A 25974-nucleotide genomic window follows, 5' to 3' on the forward strand; every position below is an offset into this window, starting at 1 on the left:
AGCCAGAGAGCTGCTCCCTTCTCTCTGCTCAAATGAGTAGTGATTGCAGAGCATGTCAGCATACACCTTGACACAGCTAAGAGCATTGTGTGACACCAGATTCTTACTAGTCCCGTACTTTATTACACATACAGAAACTGAAGAACAATTTAGCATAAAATTTATTTTTCTCGTAGGCATTAATGTAGTCAGTGAGAGCACAACTGAAGGAGATTACTTCCCAGCCAGGCCTGTGCTGGGACCAGCTGCAGAAGTTGTTAAGTGCCATGTTTGTTACCTGAGTCACACACCTCCCCTGCCCATTTGCTCATAAACACTCCCTGTTAACTTGTGCACTGCTGCATTAGCCTGAGGGCAGACCTGCCACCAAGAAGGGTCCCAGTGTGACTTGCAGGCTCACTCTGGCCTCTGGCCTTTGAGTTCCTGCTCTGGTGAGCTGGCCAAGCCCACAGAAGCAGAGAAGACATCTCTGCCTGTGTAGGAGTACAAAGTTAGACCAGCTTTCCTTCCCTTCCCCATGCACTGCTTTGCCCCAGACCTGCAGGAATGGCCTTTCCACCAGGACAGGTGAGCCCAGTTCCACCTTGGGGCTGGTATTGACCCTGCAGTAGATTCATGCTGGTAGGACTGAACGTGGGCTCTATGCTTGTGCCTTTCCTGAGCTGACCCAGCGGGGGCTGTGTTGCATGCTTGCAGGGTGATGATGACCTGATGACTGTGTGTATTGGTGAAATATTTCTGGAGTTCGTCAACATGCTGCCAGCCTTTCAGACCTACTGTCTTCAGCAGTCTTCCTCCGTGAATATGCTCAACGCACTGGAGAAGGAGAAGGAGTTGCTCAGGTGAGAAAAAGGCTGAGTGTATTCTTCCAGGCTTTGGGGACAGGAAGGCACCAGGCTGAGAGCAAAACCTTTGTCAGCAAAACTAGATCAAAGTTTTGATGCTAATGATGTTCTTCAGTGATGAGCTGAGTAATTTACTTTCAAAAATATATCAACCCCTTGATATCTCCACTGAGGCAGCCAGTTGGTCCCCAGTTGTACACTGTGTTTTGTGGTACCAGTGTTTTCTCACTGACCACTGGGCTGAACTTTCACCAAATAACACCCAGCTGAGAACAGCCCTCAGTCCCGACACCAGAGCAAGGTTTGGATTTCCACTGGGGAAGACCACTGTGTGGAGCATGCATGACTTGAGTTAGTTTCCCATTCCTAGCCCTGGCCTGTTGGGCAATGTCAGGCGAGTCACTTCTGTTTCCACTGCAACAACTTAAAATGATGACTGTACCAAATTCTTGTTTAGTGTGCTCTGTAATCCAGTGATGAAAGGAGCTAAAAATTAATGTAATCTGATAGAAGCTCATGTATCTGCCTGAGGCCTACGTCAGTGTGTACCAGAGAAAGTTCACACCCTCATTTTACAACAATTTATAGAAGACTGCCAGGATGTTACGTGCTAGTGTCCCAAGCACCTCATCAATGTTCTGCACCTGAGCACAGCTGCAGAAATAGTTGTTAGTTTTTGATAGGACAGAATTCACAAGGCTGTGAAAACCAGAGAGTGGGGCTGCAGGGCCCAGCAGCTGTCAGCTCTACACTGTTCATTTGCATTTAGGATTGCAGCATCTGCTGGCAGATCAGCCACCATTTCATTCCATGCTCTTAAATCCCTACAGAATATTCCTCAATGTCTCCCAGAACGACAACACAGCACTGCGGCGGATGAACTTGAGGTCCTTCCTGATGGCTCCTTTGCAAAGAGTCACCAAGTACCCGCTGCTGCTCAGCAGAATCATCAAGGCCACCACCGAGTACCACCCAGATCATGGCAGCCTGCGAGAGGCCAAGAGCCGCATCGAGTCGCACCTGGAGCACATCAACATGAAAACCAAGCAGGAAGGGAACACGTGGACCCTCCGCTCCTTCCGCCAGGACAGCAAGAAGAAGAGGGAAGTCATCAATATAGAGATGAGAGAAACTGCCCTCAAAACTGTAGGTTGGCTGCGAGAGGAAACACGATTTGTGATGGAGGGGCCTCTGCAGCTGGCCCAGCCCCCTGATGGACAGTGGGTGAAGAAAGGCAGCAAGACCCTGAAGTTCCAGAACATGCAGGTCCTCCTCCTGGTGAACATGAAACGTGTGTCTGAGTCCAGCCTGGAATCAGCTGAGCCAGGGCCTGTGAAGGACGCCGTGCTGGTACTCATCAGGGACAAAAATAACGGAAAGTTCCATTTGCTCAGGGAGCCCTTGAGGCTGAGTAATTGCATCGTCTCCACTGATCCTGACAGTGATGACACTTTTGAACTCATTGAGATCAGGCGGGAGGCGTTTGTGTTCCGGGACAGCGACCGGGCGCGGACTCACCACTGGTTCAGGCAGATCAGGCGGTACTCGAGGGAGCTGGGCTCCTGGAAGAAGCGGCGGAACGCGCTGCCCAACATCATGATCAGCACCCCTCACACCAGGCCCTGAGTCCTGCCCGGGCAGCACCCAGGGAGGCTTGGCTTGGCCAGTGCCACCTGCAAGGACCATCGAGAGCCTCGGTGGCTTGAACTTGCTCTGCTCTGTGGACAACACAGGGAGGAGTCTGGTCCACCAGGACTCTTAGCAGCACTGGAACCAAGTGTTATGGTGTAATTCTGGTCTTCAGCCTCAGAACTCTCAGCCTGTTTTTGGCTGATGTACATACAGAGATGGGCTTCCCTCGAGGAACAGATCTCTGGAGGAAAATACTGAGTTTAACCTGTTAATATTGCACTGCGGGAGAATGATGTATGATGCTTGCCATTGCATGGATTGTGTTGAAAGCCAGTCTTGACAACATGAGAAAGGTTTCCACCATTGACTGTATTTCATCAGCATTAGGTAAAGTCAGGGTCAAAATTAGGCGCAGTATTATGCAACAGGGGAGGGAAGCTGGAGAAAATATGTTTTCCACCACTACTCTGAAGGACTATATTTCATTATTCACCTCTGTATATTCAGTCAAAATACTTGTTTAAAAAGAAAGGTCTTTCATCTTTAATCCAAATCAAGTAGGTATCAATTCACTGAGATGCAGCTGCATGCACACAGAGAAGAAAAAGAAAAAAAAAGGCATACAAGAATAAAAGGAGTTCTCACTTTCTGACACAAACACCCCAAATATGTGTAGAATCTGTGGAAGAACAGTCTACTCCCACTGAGAGTCTGTTATTTAACTGACTTGGGGACTGAAACATAACGCTGCATCTGAAATATCTCAGAAGTGTATGTAAATATAACTCCACTATCACGAATAGTGAATTTAAAAGTTTGCAGTTATTTAAATGATGTAATCTAGTGTATTTCAAAATTTAATTGAAAGGAACAATTTACATTGTACTGTAGAGTAACATAAAATCTTTTAATAATTATGTTTCAATGACTTTGGGTGGGTATTTTTTTAAATTTTTGTTTCCCAGAGTAGATACTTCATTTAGTGTGGGTGGCGTTCAGGTGAACAATGTGCCTACATCTGTTCTTTGAATCCACTAAACAGAATTCAGCGGCTACTCCTAGCAACACTGGGAGAACGGTTCAGGCCTGCTGCCCTAATTCTGACTGGACCATCATAGGCTGGCACAAAATGTTATGCTCTGGCCGCAGCCCTGCCTGGGCACGTCAGGCCCTGGTGTGCCAGACCCGAGAGCCAAAACTGAGGCCACAAAGTGCTGCCTTCTAAGGTCCAGCCTCTCAGTTCCTCAGCAGGGAAATGATTCAAAGCTGAACAATGGTAAAAAGGCAAACAGGGTTTAACCTTTTCAGCCTGACATTACCACCAACTGTGACCTTGCGATTACAAGATCAGCAAAATGTCACACTGTGACTTACACAGCGAAGGCCAGATTACAGCCCTGGAGGCTAAATTAAAGGAGACTGAATTTTGGTCGGTGGATCTCAGAGGACAGCCTGTAAATATTCTTTCAACCCTCAGGGTAAAGACAAAGCAAATCAGCATTATTCTCTACCAACAAAATATTTCTGTTGCAGGTATTTAATTTACAGGAGGATTCACATAAGGAAGCGTATTTGTGTATTTCTCCAGAGATGAACCAGCATCAGCGAGCACACAGACGAGGGCAGACAGAGGCTAGGAGAGGGCGGGTAGTCCTCGTCTTGTAGATCCCCGCTGACCCAAGATGTAAACAGCCTTCCAGGCCATGCCCAGTGCTTGTCCTTCTGCCACAGCTGCCGGGGCTGTGACACTGCTCTGGGCTCTGAGGCAGACACTAGCAGTGAAACACGTGCGTACTGGCTGTATTTTCATCTGCACGCTCCAGCATAATTGCCCTTGAGGAAATGGGAGTTATTGCATCATGGGAGGCTTTACAAACACGTTCCCAAGACACGAGGTTGGCAGCACACAGCTGAGCACTGTAGCGAGCAGTAGCTGGCAGAGCACTTATTGGGGCAGCAGCCCGACTCCCTTAAGTTGGAATTCCCTCTGTATATTTCTGGTCTTTAGACAATAAATAGTTTGTTCCCCCACAGCACACACTGAAGAGCCAGTGAAGAGTGCGAGGCATTACTTTTATACTTTGTTGTTTGTTTTTCAAACAGATACCCAAGCAGAGCAGCTCCTCGAGGGAGATTTCTCTGATGCTGTCATGACAGATCTGCATCTAACAGCCTTCAAACCCCATTCACTGAGCATGCAAAAAGCAACAGCGTGTAGCACCTTTGTTTTCTCTCCCAAGATCAAAATGGCACAGGTAACCTTCTCTTCGTTACCTCTAGTGGCAGTTTAGATAAGGGAAGGCATGAGAGCAGTAAGCCTAATAGCTATATGTATGCAAACACTGAGTGGCTTTCACAGCCACAGAAAGCTGCTGCTTTATGGAAAGTTTTCAACGACTTCCTCAGCACAGTGATTTTCTCCACACCAATTCATGCTCAGAACCAGCCATGGACTGTTTGTACAGTCATATCTTTAAATCAAGATACCTTCAGTCACCCTGCCTGTTCAAAAAGAGAGAACAATAAGTATAAGTAAAAGGTCTGATATTCAGCATCAATCTTGCATTTAGCTAATTGTTTGATTTGTCAGGTTCAAGGTTTTTCTAGGTATCACAGGAAACACCTGCCTGCCAGGCTCCTAGTATTCCTGGCCTATTTCCTCTGAACCAGGCAAACCCTCTCTGAGAGAAGGTCCATAAATAATTACTGGGTGTTGATTTACAAGCAGGACACGTACTTAGTGCTGTAGCCCCGTCCTAAAAAACCTGCGGCCAGGGAACAGGACAAGCCCTTTGATGTGGGGCAGCCTGATTGTTGAACCTGTCAAACTAGACAGAGGTGGTGTTTCCAATGTTCTTTATCTTGTAAGTATCCGGTGTGTACCCAGCTGCTCACCTGCCTTTAAATTACAGGTGTTGAAAGGGAACACGAGCACAGAACAATTTCTGTGGCCCTGCAAGAGCTCACGCTGTGGGGTGATCCCACGCAGGAAGGGTGAGGAGCGTCAGCACACTGACACGGCAGTAGATTTCCATTAATCCTGGGGCACCGCTCTGAACTAGAATGATCCCTCTCCTGGGAAGTTCCAGGTCTTTCAGTATCACATGTACACATCTTACTTGGCAGCCCTGGAGATTAGTTGGGCTGTATTTTTCCATTTCTGATTAATAAACCTGACAAAATACTATTATAACCCAGGGTACTTGGGAACAGAGTTGCCTGTAAGCCAAGAAAGCAATTATTTGTTACAAACTGGCCATCCTAGGGCTCTGTAATATTTTTATGCCTCTCAGAAGTCATGACTGACAAGATTACTTCTCAAAACTCCTGCCCACTGAGCTTACCTTGTGAGTACAAGCAGGCCCCTCTAGAAGTACCATGTTAAGGGAAAAAAAAAAGCCAAATGGATTACTCCATTGATTAATCAGAACTCATAAATCACCTTTAACAAGAATTTAGGATGAGTCTTACTGGTCATTTACCAGGAAAACAACAGCAGGCAGTCTTCATCATAGAGTCCATGTAGCTTTGAGCTCAGAAGACAGACACATGAGGAGACACAACACTGGACTTCTACTTTAGTTCAGAGATCTTCTCTTTTGTGGTTTTCTTGTACATTCCTGATTTTCTGTAACAGAAGTGAGGATGGGGAAGGGACGTTCAGCATTGGTCTTCACTGTGTGAATAAGAACACATCTGAAAGGGAATGCCAGCTTTGGTCTGGCACCAAGAAGCTACTGTAGCTGTCTCCTCTTAAATGTGTGCTGGGGAACCAGGTGAGGTTAAGCTGGAATTAGGCTGACATTCTTTGACTTGAAATTGGAAAAAGCTGGAGCCAAAAGCAGTGGAGGAAACCGTCCTCCTGATGGAGATCAGATAAATGTTCCAAGCTCTCACTGTCACTGATGAGTGACCTACTGTCACTACAGTAGAATATGACAGAACAAAAAGTCTTACCAGGCAAGCAGACAAAGAAACTACTTTATTTCTCACAGAGACTGCTGCAGAGTATAAATATGACTATATGACTAGAGACAGGTACAAGCCATTAAAAAGAAGCAAAACAAAACAACGTTTTGACAATACCACTGCACAGTCCAAAACCTCTAGGCAAACCCAAAAGGCACTCAGAAGAAAAAGGACATTCCATGCAGGAAGCTGAAGTTGGTCCCCAAAGGGAAACATCTCTTAAACGCAGATAGAAAAGGCTGAGCAGCAGGAACATAGAGGGTCCTCTTCAACAGAGAGTGGAGAACCCCAGTGAGGAATCAGAACAAAGGCAGAGCATCCTCCAGCACTGATCTCTGCCCAGGCTTGACTGGGAGCAGTTACAGAGCAGTTCGCAACTCTCCAGCTCAAATCCTGCTCTAACACAGGCTTTGCAACACTGAGAAATTATCTCAGCTGCAGGTGGGAAGACCCAGACTGCAAACAGCCCACCCAGGGAAGGTGCTCTGCAGAGGAGCCAAAGGAAGCCTTTATTTCAGCAGTGGTGGAGCCCCAGGTGGTTTTGAACCCTTCCCTCCTAGTGCAGGAACCTCCCTTGCAGTGCCAGCATCACATCCTTGGGAGGACCCGCATCAAAGACCTCCGGGTGTTGTGGGGAGGGCTGGCAGATGAGAGTGGGAAGCCTGGAGGTCACAAGAAAGTCACCAAGCAGATCCCATGACTGATGCCTGGGATAACCAAAACATGCAAAGAACACAAGGCCTTAGAGCCACGGACTGTTTCCCAGGGGCTGAAATCTCAGGCTTTTTCTTCCGTTTATGCTTTCTGCCATCCCTGTTGAGGTCTCCAATGAGCTCTGGTGGTCATCAGACTTCACAGAAGCCTGTGAGAGCTGCAGAGGGCCCCAGTGCAGACCTGGAGGCAGCCAGATGCTGTCCACAGCAGGATGGGAGCCAGCAGGCTTCCCAGGGAGCAGACAGCACCCTTGCAGGCCTCAGGCTCTTACATTTTCCCCAACAGAAGCAGATTAGAAGTTTGTACACCTGTAGTGTGAACATGCAAGCGAACAAGCATTCAGACAAGGAGTGTATTCCCCATTATTGCAAGAAAGGACTGGTTTTAGGACATCCCCTTGGGCTGGACAATCCTCCAGTGGTGGCTAACCACTGTAAGCCGGAAGCACTGCAGTTTGAAGTGACAATAAACAGAGGTGGCGAAGCCTGCAAGGAGATACCCATCTCCAGGTAATTCATGCCTGACCCACAGCATCCATACAGGAGGGATATACCATAAAGGACTATTCCTTTCAGAATCAAACACTTGCTTAAAGACACTCCATGAACTCAGCAGGCAGGAGCCTCTCTGAATAGCACCTACACACACTTTAGTACAGTTGCACCACAGCAAGAGACAGTATGTTATTGAGGGAAGACAGACTGCTGGTGAGTAACAGGTCAGTATCTACACACAGACCCCAGGAGTCATCCACATCCATCTTCTGCTCTCCTTAATTGCCTTGGTGTCCAATGACCTTATCAGTGGAAAAATGTGAATGAGCTTCTATAGCGCCCCAGTCATCACTTTGCAGTAAAACGAAGGGAAGTTATTTATCCAAAGAGAAAATCCTCGATAATCCTAACAAAACAGGAAGCAGTTAAATTGCTGCAAGAAAAATCAAGACAGTTTACCACATCACGTTACAGCTGAGTGAACGCTTGAAAACCGGCACAGCAGGGAAAGGAAGAAGCCTCCTCCACACAGGCACAGCGTGTGCGGGACTGTGCGGTGAACCAGGCTGGGAGCAAACACCATGGAAAAATAAAGATTATTTCAGCTGGATCTGTTCCTTGATCCAGTTCACTGCACAAAGCCGTGTACTGGCACTAGAAAAGGGCAGCGTGGAGGTGATAACATGTCCTTTAATAAGTGCCAGTTTAAAGAGGTTGCTGGACTCAGGCTGCAATTAATCAATCCCAGCAGACAGAGCCCAGTGCAGCAACCATCCCTGAGGTCTCCTCTGTGTCCTGTGCCATGGAGCTCTGTTCACCTGTTTCCCAAATGGTTTCAGGTCAGCACTTCCATTGATATGCAGGTGTTGAACAGACAGTGCTATAAATAAAGAGCAGTAATCAGCTATTTAAGTGCTCTTTTTACTGAAATAAAGAAAACCCACAGAAATGACGTCAAGATGGGGAAAAAAAAACACCAACCCAAAAAACAAACGAGTGAATACACAGATGATCCAGGAGCGCACTCCCTGGAACACACTTAGGCTCAAGTGGCTCACAGAATAGCTGTGCTGGCTGTTGAGTCAGACTCTCCAGTGCTCCTGCACTGACTCACTCCCCTCCCAGCCGCCAGCACACGCTGCATAGCCCATTCAGTAACAACAGGAGTTTTTTGTTAAGAGTTCAAGTGCTTCTGATTCATTATGAGCCAGCAAGCTTCTGCAGCCCCCTGACCTCCATTTCTCACTGCCATTCCCCACTGCCCAACCTGCTCCCTGGGAAAGGGAAGGGTCAGAGAAGACAGACCCCTACTCAAGTCCTTCTGGGTCCTCCCTTCTTCCATCTGCTCCTAGCTCTGGGACAGAAATACAACTGATCATTTAGGACCAGAGTAATCTGCAGGTTTGCTATCAAGGCCACAAGGTCCTACAGGCAACACTCAAGCAGAGGAAGCTACAAAAAGCACTTCCCCAGCTCTCCCTGCTGCAGCCTAGGGAGAAAGCTTGCTGTTTCTTTTTCCCTTCCCCAGACATAGCTTGGGAATGCACCACACAGCCTGGCTCTTGCAAATGATGGTTTTCCAGAGAACCATGCCAGGGTCTCCCAAAACCTAGTAACAGGAAAGAGTGAGGCACTTGCTAAACACCAGGAACACAATACTGGAGCATCTCTTTTTCAGGCACTTGCTCCTCACAGAGCCTTAGACAGAAGGATCTCACACCTTGCCAACATCATAAGCCCTGGATAAGAGACTTGCTCTTCCAGTTGTCCCTCCCACAGTATCTCCACCAACTCTCAGAAGCCCCATAATATACAAGAGTGGGCAATTCTAGGATCTACTCAAAAGCTGTGTGCAGCACATGAGATCCCATGTCAGGAAGCAGACCTGCTGCGTGACCAAATGCAACCAAAGCGCCTGGGACACAAGCCAGCACAAATCCTTCATGAACACCTGTCCTGCCACACAGCCTCACATCCCAGGAGTCCTCTAAGCCAGGAGGCATCAGAATGATGCTCGGGAAACGTCCACTGACTCCCCTGCTCCCACACATTTCCTGTGTGACCCTGGTCTGCACAGTTATGTCAGGGGGTTTTAGAGTGTTGTTTCACCTTAAGTCTCTGGGTTTAGCAGTAGAGCTGGCTTAAGTTTCTTCCTCCCACCTCCACAGGGTTAAAGTGAGAATGATGCAAACAGTGGCACTGGGCAAGAACAAATAATGACTTTGAAAGCTGGTCGCATTGCCACAGGGCTCAGGAAGTTACACTCTCTTTTTGTCAGCTGTGAAAGACTGATATTGCCATCTCCCTATGTTATGTGACATCAGATACAAAGGATGAGGACAAACATGAAAGATGATGAGATGCTCTGAAGATGAACCTTGCCACATCTTGGGTTTGGTAATCATAAACTGCTCCATACCTCTCCTGTTTTACTTGGTGAAATAGGTCAAAATTTAAAATAATAATAAAAGCCTATGAAATGTTTGCAACTCACCAATGGGTCAGAGTGGGCTACTAAACAGCATACAGCCAAAGCAAGGAGTTCTATTCTTGTCCAAGTACAGCTGAAGGCTGAACTGAAACTTATGATACTTCACAGTACACTCAGGAAGGGAAGCAAATAACATAATCAGACAACAGGCAAAGTTACCAAATGGCCAGAAAAAAAAAAAAAGCTTTTATTGGCCAAAATAACCAAGAAACCATTTTTTTCCCCAATAATAAAACCAAAACCCTAACTGAAACATTGGGAGAGCTTTGCTAACAAAATGAAACACTAACAAACCCCACATAAACATGACTGTGTTCATCCTCCTGAAGAAGTCAGTTTTTCTCTTTAACCCTGCTGCACCACCAGAAGTAGGTGAAGAACAGGAAAACAAGTCATTTAGGACAAGAGGACAAAGACACTGGGAAGTAAGAGTCTGTCCCTTGACACAAATGAAAGAGGCTGCTGGTGTTTGCAAACATCTTACGTGCAAACTACCTGAAGCTGGTAATCTTTTCTGAAGACACAAACATTTCAGTACATGAACTGTAGTTTTGATGGTTTGGGGTGTTTTTTTTTTTGAATTGCAGGACACAGATACAGTTGTGGGCTATACAGGTTGTTAAACTCAGATGCTACCTGCAAGTTTATCAGTTAACTCTTGTCTATTCAGAAACCTTGGTAGTTAAAAAAAAAAAAAAAAAGGATTCACCGAGTGCTCAAGGCAAATGATCATATTAGAACTCAACATTTACTCATGTCAGTAAAACAAATACCAGCCAGCGAAAAGCAGATGTTTGAAAAAACCTTGCACTCCCTGAGAACAAATCTTGGAGAACAAGAAAAAAAAAAAAAAAAAAGAGGTATGTGCTGGGTTACAATATACCAGTTCCAATGGAGAAATTCTCAGGGATACTTTCACTAATTTCTCAATTAAGTGGGACACATAAGCCATTTAAAAATATCTGGCTAATAAGCAGTTATGCAAATCTGTTCAACTTAGTGAAGTAGGTGAAAATTTAAAGCAAAGAAGTGTCTTAAATGTATAGATATTAACACAATGCTTTTTAAAACCTCACCTGTACTGCACTGAGCTGCGTGCTGTGCACACACCTTTGGAGTGTGAGCAGGGACAGAGTGTGACAACACTGCAGAACTAAGGAGAATTTCAGCTCATGGGAGTCACTGGCTGCTATTGCTGCTGTGCACAGAACAGCAGCGTGTGTTTTGACAGAGGAATTCCACTGGAAACAGGGAGCCTCCTGCGCTAATCTAGACACGATTTTACAGAACACTGAGATCTAACACCCGTACTACGCCTTTTGTAAGAAAATAGAGAGCAGCTTTCAGCTGCAGTTCTTCTAAACTACTGTAGGAAGGCTTTGCTGGCATGCTTCCTCAATTGGCAACCATCTGAGGTAATTGGTGACGCTATTAATGAGCATCCTTCACTTCTCTCCACCCGCACCACCTGTTGCCTCCTTATTGAGTCCTCTAATCGACAAGTCGTAAACCACTTCCTCAATTTTCTTGACATCATATTTCAGGCCATCGTAACGTTTCCTCAGGGAGTCATTCTTCAGGTTGAGGAGACGGAAGCCAGAATCCAGCTCGTTGATGAAAGTTGAGATGCGGAGAGGGCGAGAATAATCACCAGCTGTGACGCTGTTTACTGCCAGTCTGGCCTACAATAGGAAGACACACAGGAGAACATCAGTAGAAGAACCCACTCAAATCACATCACTACTCCCATCAGTTATTCCACCAAATGAAGTTGTTTTGTTCCAGGCAGTCAGATTATTTATATTTTAGATCTACCTGTTGACCATAGTCCTGGATGTTCAATCAAGCTACTACTTAAACCTTAAAATATCAGTGAGGAACAATTCCGACACACAGAGAAGCAGTTTCCTAGAAGTTCAGATCAAGATGTTTTGTATCATAACTTCCAGAAACAGCTTGGGAAAGTTAGAAAACACATTACTCTCTTTTTCAGGTCAGTTTCAATCCAAATGTACACATGAAAATCTTCCTTACCAGCTCACTGGCAAGAGTTAATACACCAGAAAGATAGTCCTCAATGTCCAGGTGAAAGCCCCGCTCCCGGTCAGCTTCAACTAAGAGGAAAAACAGAGCGGTAATCAGGTGGTACTGAAAATGAGCAAAGCCAGCAAGCTGAAATTGCATGTTTACTGAAGCTAATTTGAAATATCAAATTTATGAAATATTATTACAAAATAAAAGTCAGCCTTTTCCTGTACATGATGTAATTATGCCTCTTCTCAGCATTTCAATTTAGCATCTTGTGCATCCTCAGATGGATGTGCAATAGGTTATAATTGATCCAACAGTAAAACTCAATTTACATTAATATACAGGAGAGGGGTCTGTAGTCATTTTGTTTTTTAGAAAAATTTTCTGTTTTAATCATTTGCTCTGGATGGACACAGTTCTCTTACAACATAAAAATTTAACCTGTTTTCCACACTTTTTAAACACCAAAAGCAAAAAAAGTCAGAAAAATAAGCTCTCATTTTTGTATTTTCTTTTATCATATTTAGGCAATTTGAATGAAGACTCTTCATTGATGAAGAACTTATTAATGAATGAATGCTTCTGTTCACATTGGGTTTGCTGGTTTTCACCTTCTAAAAGAATTTATTTCTATAATGAAAACAAATACCAGATACATTTTGGAATCAGCTTCTTGGAATAAATGAAGTTCTGCTGTTTCCCTATACCTTTGAGAGCTACAATGTCTAAAAACATGACAAGTTTTTTCTCTTTAGTTACAGTATCAACTTACTCCCAAGTATTTCTGCAACAGCCTCTCGGGTCACCAATGATTCTGACTCCAAGTAAACTACAAATGCTGCCAGAAACACCAGCCGCTGAAGCACAAACCTCCAGTGCTCATGAAATCTGTTGAAGAAGACAAAGTCAAGGTATAAATAAGTAACATCTATTACCAAACCGTTAGGTAACAAGCATACATTATGTATACGTTATGTTTTCCACCTTTACACATCACACTCTGCAATATTTTTGGTTTATCAACACACCACCAGCTTAAAGTCGTCCCCTTAGCACTCCACAACTTCTCTCCAGGACACTACACTGGACACAAGCATTTGCTCACACCTCTCACACCTACTCAGTTCACAGAACTTTCAGGTTGTTGTGCCCACAAGACACGGGGGCTTTCCTCTCCCTCCCATCTTTGATTTGAGCTGACAAGATTCTTGTTCTTTGAAATGTTCTGGCTAGACACTGTCCCCTTCTGGCAGCAAACAAAACACAAAGGTGACAACTTCATTTAGTATCTGCAGTAACAAGCAGCCATTTCATGACAGATTTAGAGCTCTGTTTTCAGAAATGCCCCAAGCCTAACTTAACTGAAATTAATGGAGCAGCAAATGCTCTGCTCCCAGAAACAAGGGCAGCTCCAACAGAACATCAGTTTCTTAAATATCCCTTTTTATTAAAAAAAAAATTAGAAAAATAATTAAATACTGGATATTTTTAGTGAGAAGTTATAGTCTTAGAGCCAAAGCATTTTCTACTTATGCTGATGAAAACCTCACTTCTCTACCATGATTTGCTTTGCAAACAGAAAGCAGCATTGGGCTCACAAGCCTTTAAACAGTTCTTCCAAAGTAATGATGCCCAACATGCCCAGGCAATTCCCATATCCATGTCTGGCTGTGTGTGGTCCTGCACACCTGTAATACTGATCAGCTGGAAACTTGGTCTTCAGAGATTCCAGCTGTGTTCTCACTGTACCAAAGTGTTCACGAGCCTTCTGACATTTCTTTGGTACTGAAAAAGAAACAGCACAACATTCAGTCCTTGACAGAGGGTTTTGTGAACAGTTTTCTCATGTAGACAGTGCTTTTTATTCTCCTTTGTTGTCCAAGACAGTCAACTGACATTCAGAATCAGTCTAAGAGATATTCACTGTCACACCATGAGTCACACAGGTAGATAATAAATAATCCTGAGTTTTGTGCTGTCTAATCTTAGAACAGTTTGGGTTGGAAGGGACCTTCAAAGCTCATCTAGTCCAGCTCCCCTGCAATGAGCAGGGACATCTTCACCCAGATCAGGTTGCTCAGAGCCCCGTCCAGCCTGGCCTTGAACATTTCCAGGGATGAAGCTCTAGTCCTTAGTTTCCAGCTTGAAATAAGATGCTCCAGGTATTTAAAAATTACTAGTAATCATGACTCATAACTGCTCATAACTTAAGTCTGGATTAAGACCCCATTCTGTAACAAGCACTGACAGAAGAAAGCACTGGAAAGGTCAGACAGCCTGTGGACCAAGAGGCAACGAGGAATTACGAACGGCTAGAGGCAGAAACAGAGGAACCTAAAAGTCAATGTGGTGTCTGCCTATGGATTGAACTTACAAGCAAAGTGCCTGGTGACACGCTGAGCAGGGTGACAAACCAGCAGTGCTGAAGGAGAGATGACAAGTAGAGACAAAGAAAGGCTGAAAAGGGTGTCAAGTGTAAGACCTCATCTGAGGCAACAGAGGAAAGAAGAAAAGGGAACCACCAGACCACAAGCAACAGAACAGCATCGCATGCTGCATCTGGCCCCAAAGCAAGCACCCATACCAGGCAGTGCCACCAAGCAACTCATACAGCCAAAGGAAAAGCTTTTCTTTCTTTATTTTGAAATCTTACAATATTTTTTCTTATCAATCAGAGTTAGGTTAGATGAGGTGCAACATCCCTTCAGGAAACTGCATTTCCTGCTTTCAAGCAATGTATTCGAAGACAGTGGGTTTCAGCCTGTCCAATATATGAAATACCTCCGTGGAGAAATGCTCTCTTGTTTGTATGCCACCCACTGCCACCTGCTGTTTATTGACAGGAGTTACAGCCACACTGTACCCACAGTACCAGGACCCAACAGAACTAATCAAAACTTGTTAACCACAGCCTTCTCAGAAATCATGACCCTGACACAAGAAAGAAGATCAACCTGACAGGCTCTCCCGCATTTTGATGTACAGAAGCTGGGATTATTGAAACAAGATCATAGAAGCTAAACCTGAAAGCTGCAATGCATAACTTCTATCAAACGAGCACTACTAGGAGTCATTTAAGTGTATTTTTTTTTTAAAAACACTTAATTCAATTAATAAGCCATCATTTCTGTTGGAAAAAAAAAAAGGGGGGGGCACTTAAAAGCTTCAGGAAGCAGACAGTGGAAGTGCTCCATGTGGCAGGCAGAAAGAAGGAAGGAAGTGTGTGAAGCTCACTGACAGCTGCCCTTTGAACACTGTCCTCAAACTCTGGTGTCTGCCTCAGTCATGTGAGCAGCTGGGGACAGGGCAAGAAGTAAATCTGCATTTTGGCTTCTGCCAAGGGAACCTGTGACAAAAAAAACCCACGACAATCTTGACTGTAAAGTTTCAGATGGTGTCCAACAACTCACTCATAACACTGCAACTCCAAACTATCCTCAAGCATCCTTGGATATCACCGCTGATGTTTCCCTAAATTGGGCAGTCCAAATCCCCTGTCACTCAGACTCATGTCAGCTAACAGCAGGCTGCAGCACACGCTGCCCTGAGCGGCTTTCTGAGCAGTTCTCAAGCTCCATTTTGGCCAGGGAGCAGAGGAAGCAGAAGGAGAAAGATCCTGTAAGCCTGTTATGGAGGCTGCCATGGTGAGGCTCTGCTGGTTTTCCTTCCCTTCCCACACTTGAATAACAGCTACAACCAAAAGTGCTGATCCCGCAGCTAAACACAGTCTCACACTCAGTGCAGAGAGACCACAGAGAAGCCATCACTATGAGACAGCTTGTCTGTGGGCAGGTGGCTGCCCCACTACTATAGAGGTTGGACAAAAACCTCGATGAAAACAGGTTTAGCCAAGAGGTATGTTAAATCCCTGGAAAGCAGAGGAAAGGCATTGTGTAAGATAACATTTTAACTACCACTAACTGGTGCAGAAAACTCCCCTCCATCCAGCTTCCAGCCACCTCATAGTTCTATGAACAGCACTCATGCCACCGCTTCTCCAGTAGCACAGACTGCCCACCCAGTCCAAACCCTTTCCCTGTTTTCAGTGGCTCTGTTGTCTCCTTGAGTTTTCATCCCTCTACCTGAAGCGATGATGCAAGAATTATTACAAAGGATCAACCAGCAGCCTGTGGGAGAAAGAATCTTCTCCCAGTTATGCTGCCATGAGGGATGGGACACAACAGGCAACACAGCTTCTGTCAGCAGCAGCAGCACCACTAGCTGGAACCATCCACAGCACTACAGCTGCAGTCACCAGGCATGGTTAGTTACTCTGTGACCTGGTAACTTGTGGTAATTAATAGTATTTTTGCTTTTTTAAATTAGTTTATCCATTTAACATTCTTATATTTCAGTATACTTTATTAAAGTGTTAATAGTTTCCTTACGTCTTTGAATAAATATAAGGCTAAAAAAAAAAATCTTGATGCTACAAAGTCTAGCCAAAACTCTATTGCAATGAATAATCCTCTCTTTCATAGTTGAGTCATAGTTTATCCCTTTTAAATTTACTAAGGAAGAATAATTCTACTTTGAGTAAAAATATGGTACTGACTCAAATGAGATGCTGTAGTAAAGCCAAACAGCCATTTAAGCACACTACACTGAAGCACTACAACCATTATCAGATAAAGCAGTAGTCTAAATATGTGACATTTGACAAGTGCTATTTATCCCCCTAACAATCTGTTAATTGGCATTGTATTATTCTGCTGTAAACCTTTATTAATGTAAATGTCTATTGACTTTCTTTATTATGCTTGTAATTGATGACAAACTGACAGGTCTATTATGATGAGTTATCTCCCAGCCTATTAAGCATGTACTCATTATCTCTGGCATTACAAGAACTATAAGCAGAGCTTTTTTTTCCCAGCTGTTCTAAATCTCTTGTCAGTCCGCATGTTCCAGGACCAGCTCTCCCCTGGAATTAACAATCAAATGAAAATAAACCAAGCCAGACGTGGGTCTTTACTACTAAATGCTGGAAAGCAACCCCTGGTGTTGATACCCATGCTAAACAGTCACAACATTCACATGTTTACTCAACATAAAAGCGAGTGAATGCTTGTGTAAATTAACCAATTAGCAGTTCCAATTTTTAGCACTGCCAGATTTCCCAAGTAGGTGGAAGCGGCACTTGCCAGCAGAGGTCAAACCTCAGGTGTTGCAGGTTGCTAAACATGTACCCTCCCAAAGGTCAGAAATTCCAGGTCTCCAGCTCCAGCCCAAGTGTGCTGGTGGGCACCATCGGCTTAGAACCACCACTCAGCTCTGCAGGTGAATCAAACAGCACCTGCTGGGGTTTGTTCCTCTATTTACCTTCCAAGGGTGGCCTGCCAGGCTTTTCCCCTTCCCAAATTCCTCTCAAGAATTTCCAAGCAAGTCAGAATGGTTGCTTCTCCTCAGCAGATATTGACTTAAAAAAAATTAGCTTGTAAGTCACATATTTAAAGGGGGAAAAACTTGTTTATTCCAGTAATTTCATCCATAAGTCTGAAAATGGGGGTGTGGGAGCACAAAGAGTGCATTTGACATCCAGGTCTGTAGTGCTGTTCTCATGCCCTGGAGGAAATAGCTTGGCCCAGAAACATTCTGTCAAACATCTTCAACAAATTTGCATTGAAAGCAAGGAAGCAGGCTGCCTACAACCCAAACCTCAAAAACAGCAGAACAACTCCAGTTGTCACTCAAACATACATCAAGGACAGGTCTTGCTTTATCAGCTTTCCACATGCCCTTTATACTTTGCAATATTAAAGAGATACACAGAGGCTTATACAAACCAGATTAACACTCCTCCTCCCCACACATTCCTGAACACCTCTCAGAGCATTCAGGATCGCAGCTTTTTTTTGGGGCGGGGGTGGGGGAGGCAGTGAAGCGGTGAGGAACAGGATACAAAGGCCCAACAGGTGATGCTAAAATGATCAAAAAAAAATCTACATGCATGTCACTTTGAGGGCAACATATGAGCCAATTCATCAATGCAGACAGGGAACTCCTGCATAAAGAACATGCTCTTGGACACTGAGACAGCAAAACACCAGCTGAGGAGGGGAGAAATGGAAAGAACAGTGTTTCCTTAGGAGGAATAGCAGGTTTTCTACTTATCAGGCTTGAAACCTCCCAGCTACTCCCTCCCCACCCCCAGCAGCCACCAAGAAGCCCACACTGATTTTTACTGAATTTTAGAAAAGCAAACTTCCAGCTCTTCAGTGAGTCAGTCAACAGGATTCCCTGGGAATGGGCCCTCAGGGATGAGGGAGCAGAACAGAGCTGGCAGATCTTTAAGGACACTTTCCATCAAGGACAAGAGCTCACAATCCCCAGGTGTAAGGAATCAGTTAAGGAGGGCAAGAGACTGGCATGGCTGAGGCAAGACCTGCTGGTCAAACCAAACACAAAAAGGAAAAGCATAGGCAGTAGCAGCAGGGACAGGGATCCTGGGAAGAGGACAGGGATGCTGCCAGGTTGTGGAGGTGGGGTCAAGAAGGCCAAGGTGCAGCTGAAGCTGAACTTGGCAAGAGACAAAAAAACAAGAAGGGTTTCTACAGAAAAGGAAGGTCAAAGGAAGCATAGCCCACTCGATGTGCAAGACTGGTAAACTGGTAACAATGGATGAGGAGAAGGCTGAGGTACTCAACAGCTTCTTTGCCACAGTCTACATGGGCGAACTGTCTTCCCACACTTCAGGTAGAAAATTATCTGCAAGACAGGGACTGGGGCAGCAAAGTCTCTCCCACTGCGAGGATCAGGTTTGTGACCACCTACAGAACCTGAATGTACATAGGTCCATGGGACCTGATGAGATGCATCCCAGAGTCCTGAGGGAATTGGCTGATGTAGTTGCCAAGCTGATATTCCATAATATTTGCAAAGCCCTGGCAGTCAGATGAAGTCCCTGGCGACTGGAGAAAGAGAAATATTGCACCCACTTTTAAAAAGGGTAGAAAGGAGGATCCTGGGAGCTACCAACCTGTCAGCCTCACCTCTGTGCCTGGGAAGATCATGGAACAGACCTTCCTAGAAGCTGTGTTAGGGCACATGGAGGACAGGGAAGTGATTCAGGACAGCCAGCACAGCTCCACCAAAGGCAAGTCCTGCCTGACCAGCTTAGTCAACTTCTATGATAGAGTGACTACCTCAGTGGACAAAGGAAGGGCTACAAATGTAAACTATCTGAACTTCTGTAAAGCCTTTGACATGGTCCCCTACAACATCCTTCTCTCTAAACCAGAGAGTATGGATTTGATGGGTGGACTGTTCGGTGGATGAGGAACTGGCTGAATGGTCACACCCAGAGAGTGGTGGTCAATGACACAACATCTGGATGGACACTGGTAACAAGTGGTGTCACTCAAGGGCCTGTACTGGGACCAATACTGTTTTGAGAGCAGCCCTAATGAGAAGGACTTGGTACTGGTGGATGAAAGACTGGACATGAGCTGGCAATATGCACTTGCAGCCCAGAAGGCCAACCGTATGCTGGGGTGCACCAAAAGGAGTGTGGCCAACAGGCTGAGAGAGGTTATTCTGCCCCTCTGCTCTGGTGAGACCCCACCTGGAGTCCTCTGTCCAACTCTGGAGCTCTCATTATGGGAGAGACATCGACCTGTTGGAGAGGAGCCAGAGGAGGCCGCCAAGACGACCAGAGGGCTGGAACAGTTCTGCTGTGAGGATGTGCTGAGAGAGCTGGGGGTATTCAGCCTGAAGAAGGCTTTGGGGAGATCTTATTGCAGCCTTTCAGTACTTAAAAGGAGCCTATAAGAAAGATGGGGACAGACTGTAGAAGGGCAATATTGTGAGGTGATGGTTTAAAACTACAAGTGCAGAGATTCAGACTAGAGAAAAGGAAGAATGTTTTAACAGTGAAGGTGGTGAAACACTGGCACCAGTTGCCCAGAGAGATGGTCAATGCCTCATCCCTGGAGACATCCCAGGCCAGGCTGGATGGGGCTCTGAGCAACCTGATCTGCTTGAAGATGTTCCTGCTTTTGGCACGGGCCTAGACTAGACAAGCCAAACTACTGTATCATTTTGTGACACCTCAGGAGCGCCCACGGGCGACAGAAAGCTGGAAAAGCAGTGCCCGCGACTGAGGAACCCGGGTACCCCGGGGGCCACTCCCCCCGCTCCCGGTCCGGCCGCGCTCACCGTCCTGCAGGCCGGGTCCCTGGTGCACGCCCTGCAGCAGCGTCAGCATCTCCCGGGCCGTCTGCTCCAGCGCCTGCACCTCCCGCCGGATCTCCTGCGGGGACAGGCCGCCGTAAGCCGGTGCCCCGCGCCCGCCCCGGCCCCTGCCCGGCCCGCACCCACCTCTCGGATGTCCTGGTCGGCGGTGAGGACGCTCTGCAGCGCGATGAACATCTCGCTCACCGACATGATGCTGCCGCCACCTCCCGCCACTTAGGCCTCCTACGCGCTCAGAGGGCCTTTTGTACCGCCGGCGCGGGGGCTGCCCCGCGCATTGCCTCACCGCGCCGCGCCGGGCTGCCCCGCTCAGTGCCTGAGCGGCCGGATGAGCCAGAAGACGGCGGAGGAGGCGGCACAGGCGGGTGCCCGTGGGGAGCTGCTCGCCCCGGACGGGGTGTCCGTATTTACGGGGTGTCCGTATTTCGGGCCCCACTCCCGGTGCGGCGGGGTGGGCCCGGAGACGCCGTCGCCCCGCCCAGCCGCGCGAGAGCCCCGCTGCCTGGTGACGGCGGCACGTTGCTACGCGACGGCGCCCGGCGTGACCGGGGGGCCGCACGGGGAAGCGCCGTTGCCAGGAGACAGCGCCCCGCTGCTCTGCGCCTGCGCATCCTTGCCCCCGCGCGACACCGCGTGCTAGCGGAGTGACGCGCTTCCGGCGGCGGCGAGGCCGGCAGCATGGCGACGGAGGCGGCTGCGCCCGCACTGGCGGCAGCGGTACCGCCGTCGGCGTCGTTCCTGGCCTTGGAGCCGCGGCTGCAGCGAGAGGTCCAGCAGAAGGTGCAGCGGGTCCGCAACAACCGGGCGGCCAAGGTGAGCGGGGCCCTGCGGCGGGGTGGGGGCAGTCCGGCCCGGCCCGGCCCGACCTGACCTGATCTGGCGCGTTCTCTCTGCCCGCAGGAGGAGCTGACGCCGGGCGTGGTGTACGTGGGGCACCTCCCGCGGGGGCTCTGCGAGCCGCAGATCTACGAGTACTTCCAGCAGTTCGGGACGGTGACGCGGCTCCGGCTCTCGAGGAGTAAGAAGGTAAAACACTGCCCGGGCTGAGGGGCCTGGGCGCTGTGGAACTTGCCGGTTTTACCTTGTTGCCGCCACTGCCTGTGAAGGCCTGAGACACAACAGCGCGGTCACGCCTCACGCGGGGCCGGACGGTCTCTGTGAGGGATTTTCCCTGCACAGGCTGCCGGCTTGGGGAACGAGCAGAGTTAACTCCGGCCTGAGGGGCCTTCGGCAGCTCCGTGTGTCTCCCTGGGGCTCCGCCCGCCGTGCGCGCCGCGTGGAGAACTGAGCTGCAGTTCGATGAGCGGGCAGAGGGGGCACCGTGCGGAACGGCTTGTCCTAACGATGGTGCTTCCAGCGAGTGTCAGGCCGATAGCGGGTGAGGCTTTGGCTCTGGCGTTGGGCTGGGTGATCTTTGAAAGTGCCCTCCAACCCAAACCGTTCTGTGATTCTGTAACTGCAAATAAACAGTTTCAGTGACAGTTAACAGAGCCCACTTTTTTTTCTAAAAATAAATACGCTTATGTGAGAAATGTTGGCAGAATACACTAATTTAAGGTAGAATGTGAAATGTCACAGTAAACACTCCATTTTAGCTTTTTTGTTGCTTTGTGCTCAATAAATGTAACTTCTAATTTCTGGATTTATCATTGCGTTATAATATTGCTGTATACACTTGGTAAGAGCAACAGAACAACAGCAACGCAGGGCGGCTTTTATTTACCACATAGGTATTGCTGAGCAGTTTGTTTCATATACAAATATATATTTATGAATAATGTCTTGCTAATTTAGAACTAAATGCGGTGCTTTTCATTGATTCACTGAACTTGATGAGATTACTTGTATTTAGCTGAGAACGGGCTGTGACTTTGGAAGCATAAAGTGATTTTAATTTAGTTCTGCTGTATCGAGCATCATTTTAGATTTCTTTCTGTTGTTTATAGACCGGAGCTAGCAAAGGCTACGGATTTATAGAGTTTGAGTCTGATGACGTCGCTAAGATTGTTGCAGACACAATGAACAACTACCTGTTTTCTGAAAGACTGCTGAAGTGTAAGTATAAGCTGAAGTGTAAGTCCTCAAACGTGGAGGAAATTCATAGTTATTGTTTTATCTTTTTGGACTGTTAGGAGAGTCTTGGGTTTTTTTTAGAGGAAGTATTTGTAATTGTTGCAGGTGCAGCCTTTGTAGTTAGACATAGAGGGATTTTTTGCTTAAAAGACTTAGGAAATTAGCAAGTTTTTTCAGATATGGTGATAGCGACACTTGCTCTGTAAAAGCTTATGAGCTGTATAAGCATGAACTTTTGACAAATAAGTTTATCTGACTGTTTTCTGGGGGTTCTTTTCTTCTATCCATTATCATTTCTCTTATTAGTGAGTATTTAGTTACTTTCCATGTTCTTTGTTTATAACATGCCACACTAGCACTCTGCTGCAGCAGCGGATAGTGTTACGAGGAGAACTGAACAGCGTTATGTGAGTACATTTGGTGAGAAGGGGAGCTCTGCCGTAACTGGGTATCTTTACGATACAGGTCAGTTCATGTCTCCTGAAAGGGTTCATGAAAACCTCTTCAAAAACAGTAACAGAAGATTTCTGAAGCCTTCTCAGCCTGCAGTCAGGAGGTACAATAAGATACGCTCGCTCGTTCAGAAGGCGAAGATGACAAAGCGGCTGCTACAGAAGGAGAAGCGTTTACGGAAGAGGCTGGCTGAAAAAGGGCTCAATTATGACTTCCCGGGATTTGTAAGTTTGGCATTATTTTGATGACTGTTTTATCCAAAACATTTTTCTAAGCTTGTGCTAAATACAATAACATCATGTGCTTCATGAGGAACTGGTAAAAGAGCTGGAGTGCCAGGGAGACTTATTTGTGTTGAGAACTGCATAGAAGCTCCTGGAAATCGGTGTGGCGCTGTTGCCGTGTTATTCTATATGTGAGTGTGGGTTTGCCTTTAAAGAAGTAAATAAGTAACAGCAAAGTGAAGATGTTCCTTTTCTTCTGTATAACATATATATATCTTGTGCTTTTCGTATTTGTCTGTAGATCCCAGAAGAACAGCAGAGTTTTCCCAGGCCTTGTGGGGGGCTTGGGCAGGGTCGGTGTTTGAAGGCAGGTCCCAAGACTAGAACTTCCATCCCTAGACCTTGCCTGAGCAAACTGAGCATATTGCTCATTTGTGGAGCATGTGGCTGAAGTACTTGAATTTTAAACAATACTGTTTAATGTATTATTTTACAATGCATAGTAGCAGCTTTTCTTATGTTGCTTTGGGTGGTTTTGTTCAAACCAGATCACCTCTGTGGCACTGTAAGTAATTTTATTAATTCAGAGCTAATTATCGTAGCAAAGATTTTATAGTTATGAAGCAAAGAAACCTATAGACAAGTGATGGTGTCTTCACACAAGGAAGTTTATAGTGATCTGCCTGATCTATCTTGCTTCCTAGGCTGCACAGGAGCTTTCCATAAAGAGAAAAAAAGTTAAAAGAACCAAGAAATCAGAACTGAACTTGTCTTTGAGCAGCCAGGTAAGACTCAACAGCCCTGGTGGTGCCCAGCACCATGCTCCACCATTCACACTGGGGCAGATTTTACACGCCTGCAACTGGTTTCTTCATATTAATTTCAACACCTGAAAACCTTGACATAGTTTGCTTGAGAGATTTTCGTGAGAGAAGGAGCTCCTTTGAGATGTGTTAACACTTTTGAATGGGGGAAGGTGGTTGGATCCTCTCAGTTCTTTCTCCTGTGGGACTATTTAGCAGCAAAGGTTTCTGCTCAGCATCTTATCACGAGCAGCACTTGTCCCTTGGTGCGTCCAGGCAGCGTTGTGGCTGCTGTCGGCCTCTGCCATTCCACTCACTCAAGGCAGGAGAAGCGCAGGGTGCTGGGGACAGTCGCCTCTGCACCACCTACATTTTTACTTTAAACTGGTGCAGGATGATCTGCTTGCTGCCATCCTTCTGTTAGTCTGTGCTATGTTATAATACCAGTCTGCTCTGACAAAAAGGAACCATTAGTACACTCTGGTGCTGCCTGTCCATTTATATCGTATACTGTCCCTCCTCCCTCGCGCTCTCCAGGTGTGGTGTTCCAGTATTTTGAGAACTAAAGCCAGCTAAAACTTGCAGTGGGATGTAAGGGAAGCTTGGGTCATCAGCACTGAAATTTGGGGCACTGACAGTCTGAAATCTCTGATAGTTTTTAACTTTTTTGTTTTGTTTCCTTGCTGCTGTGAGTTTCTATTTTTTAATTTTTTTAAAAAAAATGTTACTGGATTTACTTGTGATAATTGGACTGGGGCTGGTTGTGAGGAGGACAGGGTAACTCATACATTCAGTCAAATGAGTTCTGAGAACTTCTGAGATAATGAAGCTGGGATGTCTCAGCTCTGCTGTGGGTTTGAACGTGGCATTTCTGTATGCCAGTCTCAAACATACCTTTTTTCTTGGTTCTTTTCTTCTTGGCTTTCTTAGTGCTTTGAGTATGGAAATACAAAGTTTAGAAAGCAAATGTACATAATGACATGGTAGGAAATGTGAATTAATTTACATCTGCCTTTCACATATATTTCTTTGAAGATGACAGCTTTCTTTGGCAGATGCTTTGCAATGAATCATGTTTTTCTGATCTCTTCAGGATCCTACTCCAGTCTGCACTCCTGCAGTACTGGAGCGCCGGAAAGCTGCTCAGGTGGATGATGACACAGAGGACAATGAAATAACTCTCAGACTGGCCCCTGCCAGTGTTAAGAATGCTGTGCAGAGACCAAAGCAGCGACCAAGAAAAAGACCAAACTCGAAGAAACAGAAACAGACTTAAAGTTTTCATGACTCCCGTGTTTTTCCTCAACTCAGAAACTGGTGAGGTAGACCTGGTGGTTCTGCTGCCCTGGCTCGGTTCATCTTGACTAGACTGTTTCAGTCTTTCCTAGGCAAGAAATCTACTTACAAATCCTCTCCCTCCTCTTTAGCCATCAGAGGGCCTATGGTCTTCTCTGCTTTTGAAAATGTTCTTGACTCTGTGCTCACAAGTGCCCATGCTGTGACAACCTATGGTCGTGCCAGAACCTTCAGTTAGTTCTGTAACTTGTCTCCAGCACTCGCTGTTTTGAAAGAAAATGTGAGGCTGTCCGTTGAAAGAAAATGTGAGGCTGTCCGTTCAGAACTTGCTGATGGGGGCTGTGTCTTACATTTATAACTAATGATGATTAATGATGAGTTATAAAAAAAAAAAAACCAAAAAACAACATTTTTTCAACTGTTTTGGCTCTTGGCGGTGGTTCTTCTGCTTAACTGAATGTCTCTGTTTCATGCAAGTTCTCACGTACTTACACTCATAGAGGAAGTCACTCGCATTCAAGATTCCCATTCCTTTCCCCGTGCAGGCAGAGGGTGTGTGTTTGGGAGCGTGCCCTGCTGTGGAGGACACGGTGGCTGTGTTGGTGGCTTAACTGGAGTCACAGCTGTGCTTTCATTCCTCGCACACTTGCATAGAAGTGATTTCGCTCTGTTGTGGGAAGAGTGATCCACTTCACTTGCAAGAGAGGAGCAGCAGTATGTTTTTTGATACAAACCAGCAATTTCACAGTGTTTGTT

The 25974-nt window shown here is 46.2% G+C and overlaps 3 protein-coding genes across 7 annotated transcripts in view; 2 read left to right on the forward strand and 1 right to left on the reverse strand.

The window, feature by feature from the left end:
• Window positions 1–10857, forward strand: part of LOC136103432 (uncharacterized) — a 54283-nt gene extending 43426 nt beyond the window's left edge. For 2 of the 5 annotated variants that reach the window (XM_065841524.2, XM_065841525.2), the window contains 2 exons: window positions 697–842; window positions 1676–3405. In XM_065841524.2, the coding sequence (XP_065697596.1) occupies window positions 697–842; window positions 1676–2471 (942 nt within the window). In that variant the 3' untranslated portion in view covers window positions 2472–3405. Of the gene's footprint in view, window positions 1–696; window positions 843–1675; window positions 3406–4010; window positions 4265–4580; window positions 5043–5389 lie in introns of those variants that run through there. The other 3 variants (XR_011739964.1, XR_010651607.2, XR_011739963.1) reach the window with 3 other exon arrangements.
• Window positions 10301–20651, reverse strand: TSN (translin). The gene is made up of 6 exons (XM_065841546.2): window positions 20496–20651; window positions 20334–20427; window positions 13865–13961; window positions 12949–13064; window positions 12180–12259; window positions 10301–11827 (listed from the first exon to the last, which is right to left on the reverse strand). Exons 1-6 carry the CDS (start codon window positions 20559–20561, stop codon window positions 11591–11593), a joined length of 690 nt encoding a protein of 229 aa, XP_065697618.1. The 5' UTR covers window positions 20562–20651; the 3' UTR covers window positions 10301–11590.
• Window positions 20652–21010: 359 nt separating this feature from the next.
• NIFK (nucleolar protein interacting with the FHA domain of MKI67) lies at window positions 21011–25625 on the forward strand. Its single transcript, XM_065841030.2, has 6 exons — window positions 21011–21182; window positions 21270–21395; window positions 22316–22424; window positions 22908–23119; window positions 23824–23904; window positions 25016–25625. The coding sequence occupies exons 1-6, from the start codon at window positions 21048–21050 to the stop codon at window positions 25196–25198; spliced, it is 846 nt and encodes a 281-aa protein (XP_065697102.1). The 5' UTR covers window positions 21011–21047; the 3' UTR covers window positions 25199–25625.
• The last annotated feature ends 349 nt before the right edge of the window (window positions 25626–25974 follow it).

Source organism: Patagioenas fasciata, chromosome 7 (genome assembly GCF_037038585.1).
Source record: "Patagioenas fasciata isolate bPatFas1 chromosome 7, bPatFas1.hap1, whole genome shotgun sequence".
NCBI classification, from domain to species: Eukaryota; Metazoa; Chordata; class Aves; order Columbiformes; family Columbidae; genus Patagioenas; species Patagioenas fasciata.